General features: G+C 45.9%; 1 protein-coding gene across 1 annotated transcript in view; it reads left to right on the top strand.

Annotated features, from left to right (window-relative positions):
* The window catches only part of CHD2 (chromodomain helicase DNA binding protein 2), a 27,817-nt gene that overhangs the window by 8,801 nt on the left and 1,576 nt on the right, over positions 1-17,440 (top strand). The window contains exons 12-31 of the mRNA XM_009081812.1: positions 24-212; positions 715-877; positions 1,266-1,418; positions 2,146-2,217; positions 3,396-3,545; positions 4,163-4,311; positions 4,828-4,924; positions 5,658-5,750; positions 6,221-6,394; positions 7,305-7,480; positions 8,927-8,968; positions 9,968-10,107; positions 10,847-10,985; positions 11,124-11,274; positions 12,582-12,704; positions 13,009-13,137; positions 13,887-14,027; positions 15,161-15,295; positions 16,470-16,648; positions 17,200-17,299. Of these exons, the coding sequence (XP_009080060.1) occupies positions 24-212; positions 715-877; positions 1,266-1,418; positions 2,146-2,217; positions 3,396-3,545; positions 4,163-4,311; positions 4,828-4,924; positions 5,658-5,750; positions 6,221-6,394; positions 7,305-7,480; positions 8,927-8,968; positions 9,968-10,107; positions 10,847-10,985; positions 11,124-11,274; positions 12,582-12,704; positions 13,009-13,137; positions 13,887-14,027; positions 15,161-15,295; positions 16,470-16,648; positions 17,200-17,299 (2,695 nt within the window). The remainder of the gene's footprint in view (positions 1-23; positions 213-714; positions 878-1,265; positions 1,419-2,145; positions 2,218-3,395; positions 3,546-4,162; positions 4,312-4,827; positions 4,925-5,657; positions 5,751-6,220; positions 6,395-7,304; positions 7,481-8,926; positions 8,969-9,967; positions 10,108-10,846; positions 10,986-11,123; positions 11,275-12,581; positions 12,705-13,008; positions 13,138-13,886; positions 14,028-15,160; positions 15,296-16,469; positions 16,649-17,199; positions 17,300-17,440) is intronic.

The raw sequence follows: 17,440 nt of genomic DNA, 5'->3' as shown, positions 1-17,440 counted from the left end.
CTGCTCCTCATTTCTCTTGCTAGGTTTGAGTTCTGGGAGGATTTTGAAGAGGATCATGGGAAAGGTAGAGAGAATGGCTACCAGAGCCTTCACAAAGTCCTGGAGCCATTTCTCCTACGCAGAGTGAAGAAGGATGTGGAGAAATCTTTGCCAGCCAAAGTGGAGCAGATCCTCCGGGTGGAAATGTCTGCTCTGCAGAAACAGTATTACAAGTGAGTCATGTAATAAGTTACTGGGTGTGCCAGTAGAAATGGGCACATCTTTCTATGTGCCTTAGAAATGTGTTTCACCATGCTGTGTCCTTCAGAGTGAATGTGACAGTCATCACCTGTTGTACCAGGAGCTTCCCAGTAGGAATCTGAGGTAGAGTAGTTGGTATTTTCCCTTCTAAAAAGCATCTCCAGACCACTGGAGTTGTGTTTGTAGAGTGATACAGTTCAGCTGACCAGCTTTGCAGGACAGAGGCTATGTTCTTCCTGGAGCAGGAAAGATCTGCACAAAATTGTGATGCTGTTCAATATTAAACTGTAATAATATCGACAGGAAAGTAAGGTCAGGGTTGCTAGTGAGGAAACAACAGCATCCTGTGAAAGAAGTGAAGAGAGATGGAGGGAGGGAAGTAGACTCTTGAATGTGATGTCTCTGGAGATTTTGTTCTTCCAAGACTCCACTCTGCACTGACAAGTGATGTGGACTTTCATTTTCCTGATGCAGGTGGATTTTGACAAGAAACTACAAAGCTCTTTCAAAGGGAACAAGGGGTAGCACATCTGGTTTCCTAAACATTGTGATGGAATTGAAAAAGTGCTGCAACCACTGCTACCTTATCAAACCTCCTGAGGAAAACGAGAGAGAGAATGGCCTTGAGACCCTGCAGGTGGGCAATGTCCTTGGTTATCACCTTTTTTCCTTAACTTTCCTCTTTCTTCTGTCCTTCCAACAATATAAGATCTAGTGAAACTTCTGGTCCTGTGGCTTCTCCTTTAGAAACAATCCTTCCAGCTAAGCCACTTGAACCCCCAGCTCTCTGCTTTCACTGGAGGCAACATTTTGTGGCCATCTGGAGTAGAAGTTGCAGGCAGTGTAAGATCTATCTTGGATGATTCATTTTGTGTGTGGCCTCTGCTGGGTAAATCTAGGTGATTTGATTAGAGATGTATGAGAGATGGATGACCCCAAAAGAACCAGATCTCTTCATGTCTCTGTGTAATGTGCATAAAGGTAATACTGGAAAGCATCAGCCTGAATGATGGTTATTTCTTCAGTCTCTGATCAGGAGCAGTGGAAAGCTAATTCTCTTGGACAAACTGCTGACCAGGCTGCGGGAGAGAGGCAACAGAGTGCTGATCTTCTCCCAGATGGTGAGGATGCTGGACATCTTGGCAGAGTATCTGACTATCAAACACTACCCTTTTCAGGTGAGAAACATCAGCATGGAAAACAGTGGGTTTCCCTTGAGAATTTAGGCTGGATATTAGGAAAAGGTTTTTCCCTGTGAGGGTGGTGAGACACTGACACAGGTTGCCCAGGGAAGTGGTGGCTGTCCCAACCCTGGCAGTGTTCAAAGCCAGGCTGGGTGAGGCCTTGAGAACCTGGTCTGGTGGGAGGTGTCCCTGTCCAGGGCAGGGGGTTGGGACTAGATGATCTTTGAGGTCCATTCCAAACCCCTAAAATTCTATGATTCTGTGATTCTATGATTCAGAAAATGCAGAGGGAGCCTGGGCAATGGGAGTCACTGAGTTTCCCAGAGACTGGTGGCTGGGATTACAAGTTGCACTTACTGGAGGGAACAGGGATGTCCCTTCATTTCAGTGTGGCCCCATCACTGCAAAAGTCCTCTGACAGGCCCCTGCTTTGGGCTGTGCCCTGTGCTAAACCCTGAGGAGAGAGCAGTGAACACAGAGAGCCTGGCTGGGAGCCTGTAATGAGAGCTGTGGTGTCACCCGCTGTGTGGCTGTTCCTCAAGCATCCCCCTGCCCTTGTGACACAGCTGAGGCAGTGCAGTTATTTTTAATTGGCAGCTATTTTTAACAATTAAATGCTGCAGACAGCAAAGGGGGCTGTGGGGCTCACAGAACTTGGGTGCAGCAGTTCCTCAGGGCTCCTTTACCTTCTTTCTTTTATCATTATTGTTGATTTTTCCAGCGCTTGGACGGCTCGATCAAGGGGGAGATCCGAAAACAGGCGCTCGACCACTTCAACGCTGACGGCTCCGAGGTACCACAGTCCTGCCTCAGGAGGGTCTGGGTGGGCTGCCCAGGCAGTGGGTGTTGTGCCTGAGCCACAGGGTGTGACTGCCAAGAGGGGATTAGTTCAGTGCATTTCTTTTTACAGGACCCCAGATACTTTGAAAGACACAGATATAGCAGGTTTTGCCACTAGCCTTACTGCTGGTTTTCAATCTCCCACATCCAAGCATAGTGCTGTAAGTCACATCTCCAGAAAGTCCCAGAGAGGCTGCGAAGAGCCTCTTTTAGGAGTTTATTTAGCAATTCTCTCCCTATGGTCTGGAGTATGAGGTGGTTGCTAAGTTATTCCAGTCTGAAGCTGGTTTTGAATATGAAATGGCAGAGGCAAAAAGGGGATTTTAAGTGTTGGCAGGCAGTGGAGTTTGGTGTCGGAGGTGGAAGTGTCCAGTGTAACAGGAGAGGATATTTCAAACCTCTCATCGGGCCTTGCTGACTCACAGTGACTGGTGCAAGGCACTTGTTTTGTGCCACAGTCAGCCCAGCTGTGAGAAATACCTTTCCTCACTCCAGAAGCCTGGGCTGGAGGGGAATTCTTGGCTGACACAGGAGATATAGTTAGATGTTCATGGTCATGGGAAAGTTAACAACTGAAAGTGAGAAAGAGACAGCAGTGCAAGTGGAAAAGGAGCAAGGATGGCCATAGAACCTGCCCTTTCCCCTCTCCTGAGGACATCATGGGGGCTCAGGCATCTTAGCTCTAACCTGGCACCCTGTGCTCTTAGGCAGTGACTCAGTCTGTTAGTTGCTGATCTCACTCCCAGCAGGATTCAGGAACCAAAAGCAGGTATTTGTCTGCTGCCTTTGTAGGAGTCTGGTGGGCAGTGTGGTCTGACCTTCAACAGTGACTCCTCCAAGGTGCCCTTGCCCTTAGCTGCTTACATTGCTCTCCCATATCGATGCATACCTGGAATAGCACATCTTTCAGCCCTGCCAGCACTGCCTCACTTTGTGTCTTAGTTTAAAGACCAGTGGTGCTTAGCCTGTGTGAGTAGGGTGTGTGAGAAGGAAAACCTTTTTCTGCCTTAAGAAGCAGGAGAGCAGCAGAGCCCTCCATTGCCTTGTGCAGCTTTTGAGTCACCACTGCTATTTCATGGCCACAGTTACAGGCTGGCTAACTCATGGATGCCTTTCTTTTTTCCCCCCCAGGACTTCTGTTTCTTGTTGTCAACACGAGCTGGAGGGCTGGGAATTAATTTGGCCTCTGCTGATACTGTTGTTATCTTTGACTCAGACTGGAACCCCCAAAATGATCTCCAGGCTCAGGCCCGAGCTCACCGCATTGGACAAAAGAAGCAGGTCAGAAGAATTGCTTGGATCATTTTCTCTGTGGCTTCAATGGGAGCATCTAAACAGGCTTCCAGCTCAGCAGAGCTTCTGAAAACAGGTGGTTTTGTCCCCAGTCCTGACTCCAGAGAGTGCTGCCAACCCATGGGAAGTTCATTTGAAAACTAAGACACAAAAAGTCAGTCCAAATTTGCCAGATGCCAGATCTTTCTCTTGGCTTTGGGTTCTGGGATAGTTCAAACCCAAGAACCCAACCTGTGGCATTGCACTTCTCAGCCTAGTGGGCTCTGTTCTTTCTTGCCCCAAAAAGCTTAGAAAGTAGAACATCCACCTTTACTAGGGCTTTATTAGGTATGTAGAAAGTTTGGTGCTAGTTTGAATTTAGAGTGATTGTTTCAGAAGGTTTTTACTCAGTGCTTAGGCACATCTGTGTTAACCAGCCTGATTTTAACTGGGTCCCCTGAGGCATAAAGAGAATGTGCTTGTTTTTATTCTGAAAAACCACATCTCTACCTGAAGAGACAATGTCAGCAGACCAGTCTCCTGTGGAGCAGCTGAGGGATGCATTGCTGTGTCAGCAGAGCATGTTCAGGTGCAGGAAATAGCTCTGTTCACTTTTTGCCCCTCAGGTGAATATTTACCGCCTGGTCACAAAGGGGACAGTGGAAGAGGAGATCATTGAGAGAGCCAAGAAGAAAATGGTGCTGGATCATTTGGTTATCCAGCGCATGGACACCACTGGCCGCACTGTTCTGGACAACAACTCTGGGAGGTCCAAGTATGTGACTGTGTCGGGAGGCAGAGCTGTCTGGTACAGCATGGGGCGTAACCAGCTTCACCTGCTTGTGTTTCCCAATACTTATTTGACAGGAGACAGGATGGAAGGTTAATAAATAAAGGAGCTTCCACTGATTTGGCTTATGCAGCCATTAATTTGGACAGTAGGATAAAGATGATCAGAAATTAAACCCTAGTTTTAATGCATTGCTTGCTTTTCCTTCTGTCTTCCACCCAGCCAGAAATTATCCTGGTCTGAGGGAACCTGGTAATGGTCATGGAACAGCTAGCTACACTTTGACAGTGACCTCAGACTCTCCCCATTCCCCCCCAGTAGGTGGAGGTGATTCCCCTTACAGTTATTGTCCATGCTGGAGCAGGAAAGAGATGAGTGAAAAAGATTTTTATAGTGCTGGGTAGAAAACTTACTTCTTGCTTCAAATAGGATAAACTTTGGTATGGTTTTGTGCTTACTGAGCAGCTCAAAACACCTTTTCGTTCTCATTTGTTCTTGCAGCTCAAATCCTTTCAACAAAGAGGAGCTGACAGCTATTCTGAAGTTTGGAGCTGAAGATCTCTTCAAAGAACTTGAAGGGGAAGAGTCAGAGCCTCAGGTAGTTTGAAATTGAAATCACATAGCAGTTTGTAGTCCTGTGCAGGTCTGCACGAGGGACTGTGTGTGCTTGCTCCCACTTTGTACTTGCCCTGTGCATGAGAGCAGGTTGGTGAATAGGGCATGTGTGAGTCTGGAGAAGCTGAAGAAAGAGCTCTGGGGTTGGGGGATCAAGGGGTTAAGGAGTGCCTTATTGTTGGGGGTTGAATAGTAATGGTCACTGAAGGAGTCTCTTGGCTCCTGAGGATTCATTAGCACAGGCTGCTGAGAGCTCCTCTCCCTGCCTCTTCTGAGCACTTGTTCAGCATCCTTTTTTGGTGAGATGCCTCCTGTCTCAGAGAGAGGCAGGAGTCAGCACAGTGAAGTGAATAGGTCACTCTCTCCTGCCTCAGCACAGCATTGCTTGACAGTTTAGTACTGAGTGCTTTAACCAATTCTCTAATGGCCCAAGCAGCAGAACTGCCCCAAGGGAAACAGTCCACAGTTCATATATCTCACTGTCTGGAAATTTTCCCCACTGCTCAGCCTTGAGGGTCCTTTTCTTCTGTTCTGTCACCTTATTTATACTGTGTTGTACCACTTGAGATAGTTCATCCCTGCCCTCGGGGTTGACACCCTGCAGATATTTGCACTTTATTTAGCTCATATCAGCACATGAGTCTGTTCTCAAAGCCTCTTACTTCCCGCTGTGCTCGGCACACTCTGCTTTATCCTTCCTTCTCTCTGACTGGTAGGAGATGGACATCGATGAGATCCTGCGTCTGGCTGAAACACGGGAGAATGAAGTGTCCACCAGTGCCACTGACGAGCTCCTCTCCCAGTTCAAGGTATGGACCCCCAGGCTTTGTAGTGGAGTGTGGGAATGTGGCTCCCCACATCCTGCCACAGTGGTAAGGTCAGTAACAGGCAGGAACACCTCAGAGAGGTCATAGAATGGTTTGGGTTGGGAGGACCCTTAAAGATCATCTAGTTCCAAGCCTCCTGATGTAGGTATTCATGTAATATCAAGTGGTTTTGAAGGCTGTGAATCAAATAAAGAATTTACCAAATTTGGAAACAAACCCAGTAATTTACAAAGGCTCAACAGTACTTCTTAAACTGCACGTACTTCCTCAAAAGCTGTTAGTCAAAGACATGGCATGGAACCAGGAATGCAGAGACATAGGGATCAATTATGAAGTAGTTATGGAAGTGTTGGCAGAATTCCTACGGGGAAGGAGTTGAGGCTTAGCAGACAGCTCTGGAGTGTTCCTGCCAGGGGAGGGAATTGCTAAAAGTGTTCCTTTGCTTGTAAAAGGTCGCCAACTTTGCAACCATGGAAGAGGAGGAGACAGAGCTGGACGAGCGGTCCCAAAAGGACTGGGATGATATTATTCCAGAGGAGCAGAGGAAAAAGGTGGAGGAGGAAGAAAGGCAGAAAGAGTTGGAGGAAATCTACATGCTGCCTCGAATCCGGAGCTCGACTAAAAAGGTACAGCCCACCTCGAGGAGCTGAGGCAAGAGGCAAGAGCTGGCAAAGGCAACACTCCAGGGAGCTGCCATCTGAGCTTCTTTCCTTCCTCCAGAGTTGGTTGGGAATAAAGCACAGAGGTAGCACATTGACCTCTCGTTGGCATTGTGCATTGGGCCCATGGTTTGGGAAGCAGTGTGAGGACCCAGACTGGATCTGATACAACTCATCTTGTCGTGACAATCAAAATTAAAGACAACCTGTAGTTAGCCAGGGCTAAATATCCAACTCTATTAGATTTTATGGCAGATGATGCAATTTTCTGGCTCTTTCTTTTCCTTGAGCTCTCTAGCTCCCTGGACTGCTCTTAACTAAATGTGGATCTTGAGAGACAAAAGAGATGGTGCCTTCCCAAGCTCTTCTTCAGGTGATGGGATCTACCCCCATCCAACAGAAAGCAGACTATGCAAGAAAGCTCTTCTGGGATATGGGACTTTAAGGGATTATGAACTGTTCTCTGGGATGAGCTGGGGAAAAACACTGATGTGAAAGCTAGACAGAAAGATAATTCATGTTGGATGAATCCAGATTAATTTCTGATGTGTCCTGGTTTTCAAAATAGTCTAAGGGAGTGTGGCACAAACCCACAGAAAACGGTGTGTTTTAGTATCTCTTATACCTTAGTAAACCAAAATGCAGTGTGAAACTGCTGGTTGTAGAGGAAGGGTGGCCATCAGAGCCTCAGCCAGCTGGGAACTGCAAGGGTATGCAGCTTCTCTGGGTGGGTTGCATGGACTCCTGCATCTCCAGGAATGGATGCCAAAGTGTTTTACAGTCCATTAGAAAGTACCAGTGCACAGAGGGACAGAAAAGGTTGCTAGTTGATTAGATTAGCAGTTGTTAACTCTGCTGTGGTTTTTTGGTCCTACAGGCTCAGACAAATGACAGTGAATCAGATGCAGAAACTAAGAGAAGGCTTCAGAGATCATCTGGATCAGAAAGCGAGACTGACGACACCGATGACGAGAAGAGACCAAAGCGCAGGGGACGGCCTCGGAGTGTTAGAAAAGATACTGTGGAAGGATTTACTGATGCTGAAATCAGGAGGTCAGTGCTGAGCACAAGAGGCAGTTCAGAAAACAAATATAGAAATCCCATTCAGGTGGAGAAAATCCCAGATTAATCCAGGAAGTGTTCACCTGTAAGCACGTCAGCAGTTTAGGCAGAGCTGGTACATTGGGACAGTTTCTGCACTGTTACATAATCCAGTTTGGTCCCAGCTGATGACCTTAACATCCAAGTCAGTGCAAAATGGACTGGATTGTCTTCAGTCAGGCTACAGCAAAGATGGTGCATTCCTAAAATTAATCCTTGTTGTAACTGCCCTTCCTGGGCCAAGTGAATTGAGTTAATTCCATATTACATGTGAGGTCTTAGGTGCCATGAGATACAGAGCTGGAGAAGCCAAGGGCTTTGGCCTTCCTGACATTTTTCTGGCAGTCATCCTGCTGATTTAAGCTCTAAGTGAAAGGCAGGCTTTGGCAAAATGACCCCATGAGAAGCACTGGTCCTGTTGATCCAAGTGGTTGTGTGTCAGTCCCTAAAGTCAGCTGGGGGCTGAATTCCAGAGTGTTATTTTCTTCTCACAACTTCCAATTCTTGAGTCTTTCCCAAAGATCTTTGTCTTACTGCTCTGGCCAGATGTTCAACCAAAGATGGAAAAGAAGGGGTTGTGAGTTTTCCCAGACTATCTCTGAGTTGGTGTAGTTTTAAGCAGGAGATAGCAGAGATTTTGGACTGTGGTTGCTGCCCCATATCCAGTCTGAAGCCACGGAGCAGGAAGGATGTGTTGGGATATGAAATGTAGCAGGTTCTTGTGATGTAGCAAAAAGAGGCTGAAAGAGCGCAAGTTGAAAAAAGTAGGCAAAAAAGTAACTAATTTAAAAAACAATGTCTAGTTGCAGCCATTGGGTCTAATCCCAGCACAAGACATTATTTGATTGCAGCAACAGTGTCTGACTCTTGCCCTAAAGTTGTGTTAGCCATGGCAGGGATTTTCACAATAAAAATAAGACATAAAAATAAGTAACAAACCTTGTTTGCTAACCTCTGTGATGGATTGAACCACATTTGGCTCTTCTGTGATGGGTTGCTACATTTACAGCCTGAGTCTTAAAATTACCAATGACATTGATTTAATGCCTCTTTTCTTCTTGGAAAAATGAAGTTAATAATTACCAACATGGTGTGAGCCAGTGCTTTCTTCTATTTTTTTTACACTACAGTTAGAGCTTTCTTCTTTTTTTTTTTTGTCTCATCTGTCAAACTCTCAACATTCATAATAATGTTGTGCTCTTCTCCAGCCAAGGTCACAAAACTCTTTGTGGGGGCTAATGGATTAGGCTTCCCAGTGCTGAGGGATGCTGAGCTAATCAGTGGGGAATGCAAGGGTGATAATGTGACAGGCTGTAATGAATATATTCAAGTGTATTTGTGATACTGGACATACTTTTTATGGCAGTTAGTTTAGTTTTTTTATTTTTTTTCCCTTAGGTTTATCAAGGCTTACAAGAAGTTTGGATTGCCTCTTGAACGGTGAGTCCCAGCCTGGGAGGGACTAGAGGGGAATCATGGAGGGACGTTGTATTTCTGAGCACAGCCAGGCACACATTGGTGTGTGGATGTTTGATACAACCTCCATGGACAGCACAAACCTTGCTGTCATGTTGTCAGGACCCAAGCACTGCTGTGCAGTCCCTTGTGTCTCACTTGATGGGCACTGATGAATGCTGGCCAAAACCCAGCTAGGGCAGTCGTGGCGCCGGGCTGTACACAGCATCGTCCTGCTGGCAGAGTCCAGCCCTTGGGGCATTCCCACTCTGCCTGGAGAGGAGAGGGAGCAGCTGTCTGAACAGAAAATGCTACCCAAAATGCTTGCCAAGCTTCTCTCTGCATGTCAGCCTCAAGACTGAATTTTGAGCATCTTTCTCTCCCTGCTCTTGAAGCAAGAAGAGGCACACACTGTCCTCGAGTGTGGGTCTGCAGAGCCTTTACCGAGTGCTGTGACCCAGCGTGAAGTGAGGGAGGAAGGGAGAGGGGCATATGTGCTGGGTCTGAAAAGCCCTTGCTGAGGTCTCAATCCCTGTGTATATTGTATGAGAATGACAGTGTTTTTTCAGCTGGTTGTACTCTTTTGTTGTGAAACACAAGGCTTGCATGTGGGTCTTGATGTTACTAACTTGGGGCAGGCAGAAAGGACAGCAGATGGCAGCTTTGTCCTTTGCATGGAGTTAATATAGAACTGGGAAAGCCTGGGGGAACACGGGTCAGTCACAGAGGGTCCCTGTTGTCCCCAGGATAGACAGTTCTCACCTTTGCTTTAATACTAAAAATTCCAAGGGATTCGATCATCTGCACTGCAGCTGTTAGACCTAAAGAAAAGATAAAACTGGGTTGTTTCCTGCATGAGCTCAACTCGTGCATGTTTCATTGCATGTGCAGCATTGAGTACTAAAAGCTGTGAAACAATTGATTAGGAAGTGACTGTGAAGAGATAAGCTGTATCAAATACAAAATGCTTTTCTCCTTTCCCAGACTGGAGTGTATTGCTCGGGATGCTGAGCTGGTGGATAAGTCTGTGGCTGATCTGAAACGGTTAGGGGAGCTCATCCACAACAGTTGTGTGTCAGCAATGCAAGAATATGAGGAGCAGCTGAAAGAAAATCCAGGGGAAGGTAGGCAAGAGGGTTGTGTGCTGCTGTTACGATGTTTTTGGGGGTGTCTATGGAGCTGGAGAGGAAAACATTCCCATGCTGGATAGGGAAGCAAGTCACATTGTGACTTAGAAGCAATGGACAAAACAAGCACACACTTAAACCATTCCATCTCTGCCAGGCAGAGCTGCAGAAATGGGAGAGTCTCCAGCAATGGAGAGAAACCCTGAGCCTTCTGCTCAGACTGGAAAGTGCCACTTGGGTCTGTTGGCTTCTGCTGCACATGAGTTTTATGAGGAGGGGCTGAAGTGATCAACTTGTTTAATGTTGGGCCCAAAACAAAGCAAATTATATTTTAACTGCTTCTGGGACTGGAAATCAAACTGGTCCTGTGTACTCCATGGTAAACCTGGATCCACAGTTAGCACTTCCCAGAGCTGGAATCATCACCCACTCTGTGTATGGCTGTTCTGTGCTGTTAGTTTGGAGATACAGGGTCAGGGCTGGATTTCCTGCTGGTTCTGTGCCTGTTGCAGCTGAACAAAACTGCTGAAGCAACAGCTCCTGCATACTTAGACATATTCGTAAGGAAATGATACTGGGAGGTGTTTGGATTGCAGATCTAAGTAAGTTAGTGAAAGAAAACTGATACTTTGGGCCTTATGTTTAAATAAGAGGTTGCAGGCCAGGTCTTGATCACTGTCTGTGGAGCCATTTTTACAGAGGCACTGCTTAGTTGCTGTGTTTTATTGTTGAGCAGGGAAAGGACCTGGAAAGAGACGAGGTCCTACTATCAAGATTTCTGGTGTCCAAGTCAATGTGAAATCCATCATCCAGCATGAAGAGGAGTTTGAAATGCTGCATAAATCCATTCCCACGGACCCAGAGGAAAGGAAGAAGTGAGTTTGGCTAAGTAGGCAGCACAGAAAGAGGCTCAGGGAATTTGGATTTTGTAGTGGAAAGAGAATAGCCTGGATATGTGGATTTGCTTTATCCTCCACAGCATTAAAAGTAGCTCGTGTTTGAAATGCCTTTAGGTACCGCCTGACGTGCCGTGTCAAAGCTGCTCATTTTGATGTAGACTGGGGAGTGGAGGAGGATTCTCGCTTGTTAGTGGGAATTTACGAGCATGGTTATGGAAACTGGGAGCTAATTAAAACAGATCCGGAATTGAAGTTATCCGATAAGGTAGGTCGCTTTGCTTGCTGCTTCCATTGGGTCCATGTTCATAGGGAACATGTTTCATTTGCTCCAGAAACAGATGTTTATGTTTGTAACTACTCCAAAAATAATAATAAATAATAATGAGGAAAACAGTGACCTTCATGGAATGTTGCATGCCTGATGGAAAGCAGAGTGGTGTTGTTTGATGGGCAGTACATTTTCCCTGAACAGTACCACATGAGCCACACTGAAACGATGCAGGAAGAAAATGGCAATGCTGACATGTGTGGTTACATGCACAGGACTAGCTGCATTGCATAATGGTGACTTGATGTTTCCTTGAGCATCTCACAAGAAGCTGAGTCTGAATTTCTGTGTGGAAATAATTTTTCACAGATTTGACACTGCTTATGTCAAAACTGGTCTGTGTTAGCTTTGAGGGTATAGTTATATGACTGGGAATGGCAGCACAGCCAGCTGGAAAGGCTCCATCTAGTTCCTCTGGTCCTCAGTCATCCCCATAAGAGCTGTTTACAGGGGCCATGTTGAAGTGATCTGGGTTAAATATAAGCCACGATCCGTTGTGTCAGCGCAATGGAAAGAGCTAACTGCAGCACAGGGCTGAGGAGCATCAGGAATCTCCACACCAGCTTTGATGCCAATCTGCTACATATCTGTGGACATCCCTGCTAGTGCTCTTAGCAAAGGTCAGGCTGTGGCTGAGAGCCTTTCATGCGTGAGGTTCAGAAAGGCATTTTACAATGGAAACAGCTGCTTGAGACACACCACCCACTTTCCAATGGAGGATGGAGCTAACCTAGTTGACAAGCTGAGGTACTTTCTTCATAAAGTGACACCTTGCAGCCTTGTTTTCCACTAAAAATTCTGCATCTGTATCACTGCTGTAGCAGTGTCTGAGGTTACCAGAGGGACCAGCCTGCTGTGACAAGGCTGTCAAAAACAAACCTGATGCATCAAGGACAGCAAACTCAGTTTTGCAAGTCGAGGTCCCAAATATAGTTTGTAAAGGGTTTTTTTTTCCTTCAAGAAAAGATCTTATTTCTTGAAGAAAGATCACAGAGCTGCCTTGGAGTCCTTTCACTTCTGCAAAAGACCAAGGGGAGGGATGCTTGCTTGCTAGGAGCTTCACTGTTGGCCAGACAGGGAGAATCTGTGTGAGAGTTGGAAGGAATGCTTAAGCTTTCTTGTTCCTCCAGAAGGTGCAGCATCTCCAGGCCTTTGCTGGGCCTGGAAGGACTGCTGTTAGTGTGCATCTGTTTTGTCAAGCTTTGTGCATGTGTGTATGTATTTTTTTTTCTTCTTTATCAAAGATCCTACCTGTTGAGACTGATAAGAAACCTCAGGGAAAACAGCTCCAGACTCGAGTTGATTATCTACTGAAACTGCTGAAGAAAGATCTAGACAAGAAAGAAAACATGAAAGATGGGGAAGAGGTAAGATGTGGCTGCTTGATTCTGGGGTTTTTAGGCTGGTGGTGGGAGACAACCTGTGTTCCCAGGTCACTGAATACCATCCATGTGAAGGAATATGGACTTGTCTATTGTGTGATTGCGTTGTGATACTGAAATGCTAATTAATATGGGGCAGGTAATTATTACTGAGGGACTTAGGCCCATCAAGCTTCCTGCCATCCTGCAGGACCTACAGCTGTTTCCAGGATGTTCAGGAGATGGGATATGTCTGCAGGAAGTACCTGTAGCTATTTTCGTGCCCTGACTTGTTCTGTATTTTCACCAGGGCAAGCTAAAGAAGAGGAAACCACGAGTAAAGAAAGAGAACAAGGCTCCCAAAGTCAAAGATGAGCATGGGAATGAACTCTCCTCTCCTCGGCACTCAGACAACCAGTCAGAAGAAGGTGAAGTCAAGGTGAGTCAACCTGGTGGAGAGTGACTTTTCCAGCTTTCCTTGAACTGTGTTGTTACTACCCAAACTCGCCTTGACAAGCATCCCCAGGAGAGCCTTGGAGGGTTGGGAGGCACTACAGAGTGCATTCCCACAGGATTGGCAAACTCACAAAAACATACATCTGTCAGGATGAAAGAAGGACCTTTGCCACCTATTCTTTTAGGTCAGTGCTTTAAGTGTTTTGGGGCATCCTAGAATAGCCACACACATCCACATGCTAACTTGGAGGAAAGGTTGTCTCAGGACAAAGCCTGTTGCCCTTATAAAGGAGAGAAAGAAGAGCTGTTTCCCTCTCCTTTTCAGCACATCAGCCAGTGGTGAAACTGGAGTTTACCAAGGTCATGCTGTTGCTTAGAAAACGTTCAGTCTTTGAGTGGTTTGGCTTGTTGTCTAAGGCTTTTTGTTCATATGCTGATCAGTATCTACCTCAGGGGCTGAGCATTCTGGAGCGCAGCTGGCACAGGAAAGCAGTGCTGATCTGCAGCTTGCCAGCTTGTCACAGATTGGGGCTCATCTGGTTTTCATACCCTTTCGTCAAGCTTGGGTGGGTAGCAGCTGGTTAAGCAGGGCTTCCTGTCTGCTTAAAGAGGTGTGAGGGCAAATTTGGATGAACCTCAAAAGTTGCCTGTGTTTCAAGGATGTAAGTTTTATGGAAGAAAGTGTACATGAGGTGAGAGACTCCAGCTTTGTGCTGTGACTGATTTTTCTAGGAGGATGGCTTGGACAAGAGCCCTGTGAAAAAGAAACAGAAGAAGAAAGAGAACAAAGAGAACAAGGAAAAGCAGACATCCACTAAGAAGGAAAAGGAAAGTGATAAAGAGAAAAAGAAGACAAAAGACAAGAAAGAGAAGGTATGTGCTACTCTCAGAGGCAGTTTGATAGGAAAGTCCCTGAGCAGAAGAACAGGCTATGAGACAGGATTCATTAAAGGCCCTGTGTGAAAAGACATCAATGAAGTACTGTGTGGTGAGGTGTTATCCCTTTTTCAGCCCTTCTGAATTGCCATAAAAGGCAGAAAAGGCAATATGTCCTAAAGCTTGGTGGAGTGTGAGCAGAAAGGAAGAGATTTTGTCAGACTGCCTTTCAAGTACAGCTGTCCCTGTGACAGTGATATGGCCACGGTGCTGATGTTAAGGAAGAACAGAGGAAGAGCCTGGAGCACTCAGATCAAAGTTCTGTTCAGCTGTGATTTATCACAGGGTTGGCAGCTCCTTGTCTCTTGTTCCCCTTTAATTTAAACTCACCCAAATGACCCAACTGTCCACACCATCAAAACTGTAAGTTGTCATTGTCACTGTTCAGGACTCACCAGAATGAACATTTCAACATCACTGGTATGCTGGAGACTAAAATGTCCCTTGCATTTTGGGTACTGCTGCCCTGAGGCTGAGTTCAGAATGGAAGGGGGGGTAAAAGCTTCAGTAACAATGACCTGAAGTACCTGTCCAAGGAACAGGTATGTACTGCATGCTCAGTGTGTTTTGACACTGAGGTCATAAGTGCAAACCAAGAGGTTTTGTTGTGTGTGTAGGGGAAAGTTTGCTTTCCAGTGATTTTTGGTATTACTTTGACTGCAGATAAGTCATGTAAGTAAAACTTTACACTAACAGGCCATAATTTTAGAACTAGTGACAGATCCTTGTAGACGTGAGACTACCCTGAGCTCTGTCCTTTGCAAAGGAGATAGATTATTTAGCTTAACCTCTCTTCCAAGTCTTCAACATTGGTTTTCTCTCCATGAGTGTGAATATAGTATTCATGTCCAAGCTGTTGGCTTTGACTTCTTTCTGCTCCCTCAGGGATGATGTAAAGCTAAACAGAGCCATTGCAGCTCAACAGTTTGAGATCTTGTGAGGAAAGTTGTAGGAGCGGTGCCTAGGGTTTAACAACTGCCAGTAACAATAGTGTGGAGGCTGTTAGCTGGATCAGTTGGGATCCTGCAGTCTGGCTCATTGTGTGATGTGTGTAATTTGTCCTTGTAAAGCCTAAAGGTGGTGAGGCCAAATCTGGAAGTAAAGGGAAGAGATCACAAGGTCCTGTGCACATTACTGCAGGGAGTGAGCCGATCCCCATTGGAGAAGATGAGGATGATGATCTGGACCAAGAAACATTCAGCATAGTGAGTATTTTCCTTGGGAGATGGGAGGACAGTGGCAGAGAGCCCAGCAAGGCACTTAGGGTTTGCTTAGGTGTTATCCAAGGACATGTTTTAGGTGTCAGGGTGTGAACCCCCTACTAGTGCCCCACAGAGATTTCCTCTGGCCAATCTGAGCAGGGCAGGACAACCCTGGACAAGAGCTTCCCACCAGCCTCTGTGCTACCCACTGGTAGCCTACCCTACCTACCCTGCCCATGGCATTGTTCATTCCAACCCTTAAATTCTATGATTCTATGTCAGCAGAGCATGCACAAGGACTCTGCTTTAGCTGCTAAGTTCCCACCACTCATTTGGCAGCCCTGGGTTACAGAAGACCCCGCAGCCTTACTTGGCAGACCCTCTCCTGTAGAAGCCAAGGAGCCCACTGGGGCTTTTCCAGGCAGGGAAATGCAGGGGAGTTTTGAGGGTGACCTTGTATGGCTCTGGAAGGTATGGAGCTGTGTAAATACTCTTGCAACAAACATGCCTGCAAGGCTTGTTGTAAAAATAGCTTCTTAGTAGAAGTTGTCGTAGCAGATTCTTTTTGGCTGAAGTACCACTTCTTAAAACCAGTTCTCTCAATGCAAATCTGTGTATTTGCTGCAGGTCCTGTGTTAGTTTTGTCTGTTTCTTTAACTTCCTTCTGTGATGCCTGAAAGGTGCAGTCAGGCAGTAGAAACCTGTCTGATTTCCTGCCTGTGCACAGTGTTGATGCACACAGCCAAAAATGCTGGTGCTTTCATCTCACATCTGCCAGTTTTGGTAAAAGTGAGCATTAAAGTGACCACAGATGGGGATGAACAGGATTGAGTGACCAGTCCTTCAGTTGGGGCTGCTGGTTCAGTGTGTGGATGCTTGGATATGCCTCGCTGCCTGCTGTGGGATCTGTGCAGCATCAGACCATGTGTGTTATGATTTGCAAAGCAAATTGCTCCCCTCTAAAAGACAGGGACAGTGGAAGTGGGGACACTCTTGTCTTTTCCTGACTGTTGTCTGCAGCATGCCTAACAAATTGCTATTTTATAGCTGATTTCTCCTTGCCTAATGGTCAAATAAAATTAATATCTCATGCTAATGAACTTCTTCCAGCTCTGATTAACAAGGGAACAATGTAGAGCTCTGTGCCAAATTAATCACTCTCTATTGCTTTTTCAAGTGCAAGGAAAGGATGAGACCAGTCAAAAAAGCACTGAAGCAACTTGATAAGCCTGATAAGGGACTGACAGTTCAAGAACAGCTGGAGCACACACGCAACTGCCTCCTAAAAATTGGTGATCGCATCTCTGAGTGCCTTAAAGCCTACACTGACCAGGATCACATCAAGCTATGGAGAAGGTGAGGAATCATTTTGTTTTCCTTGGCTGGTTTATGGTATTTTGAAATGGTAGTCAGAGGCTGCTGGGTTTTATGTGGATGAGTGTGCCATTTGCCTTTTATTTAACCTGTGAAATCTTGTGTTCTCTGGCCAACTCAGTCCATAGAATCTCAGAATGGTTTGGGTTGGAAAGGACCTTAAAGATCATCTAGTTCTAACCCCCCTGCCATGGGCAGGGGTACCTTCCACTAGACCAGGTTACTCAAGAGTTCCATTCAGCCTGACCTAGAACTCTACCAAGGATGGTCTTCTATGACCAGTTCCAGGTGAGGGGTTTGTCTGCAAGTTGTGCTGGTTTCATTTAACTTGATTTTAGAGCTATTTTAGATGAACCAGTGCAAACTTGTTTGTTGTGTTTTGAAGAATTTGGTTCCAGCTCTCCTGATCATCCTGTCCTGAGTTGGGTTGAGACTTTCTCAGAGAGGTCGAACTGATGTGACCTTGGTTTGAAAGCAGTTGGCAGATACACTGCTGGTGTAGCTATTAACAGAAAACATTCATGTCCTTCTAGGAACCTATGGATATTTGTGTCAAAATTCACAGAATTTGATGCCAGGAAACTACACAAACTCTACAAGATGGCTCATAAGAAAAGATCACAGGAAGAGGAGGTGAGAGCTGAAGTGCCTTCCCTTTGTTTACTGTCTTTAAAAATTACTGCCGTGAAGTGTCAATACTTTCTGCTTCTTACCGTGGGTGTTCTTTGTTGTTGTTGGCAGTCTGTGATTTTCTCAACATCTGAACAGTTTGGT

This window comes from Acanthisitta chloris, unplaced genomic scaffold (assembly GCF_000695815.1).
Source record: "Acanthisitta chloris isolate BGI_N310 unplaced genomic scaffold, ASM69581v1 scaffold41549, whole genome shotgun sequence".
NCBI classification, from domain to species: domain Eukaryota; kingdom Metazoa; phylum Chordata; class Aves; order Passeriformes; family Acanthisittidae; genus Acanthisitta; species Acanthisitta chloris.
This window is presented reverse-complemented; position numbering and strand designations above follow the sequence as displayed.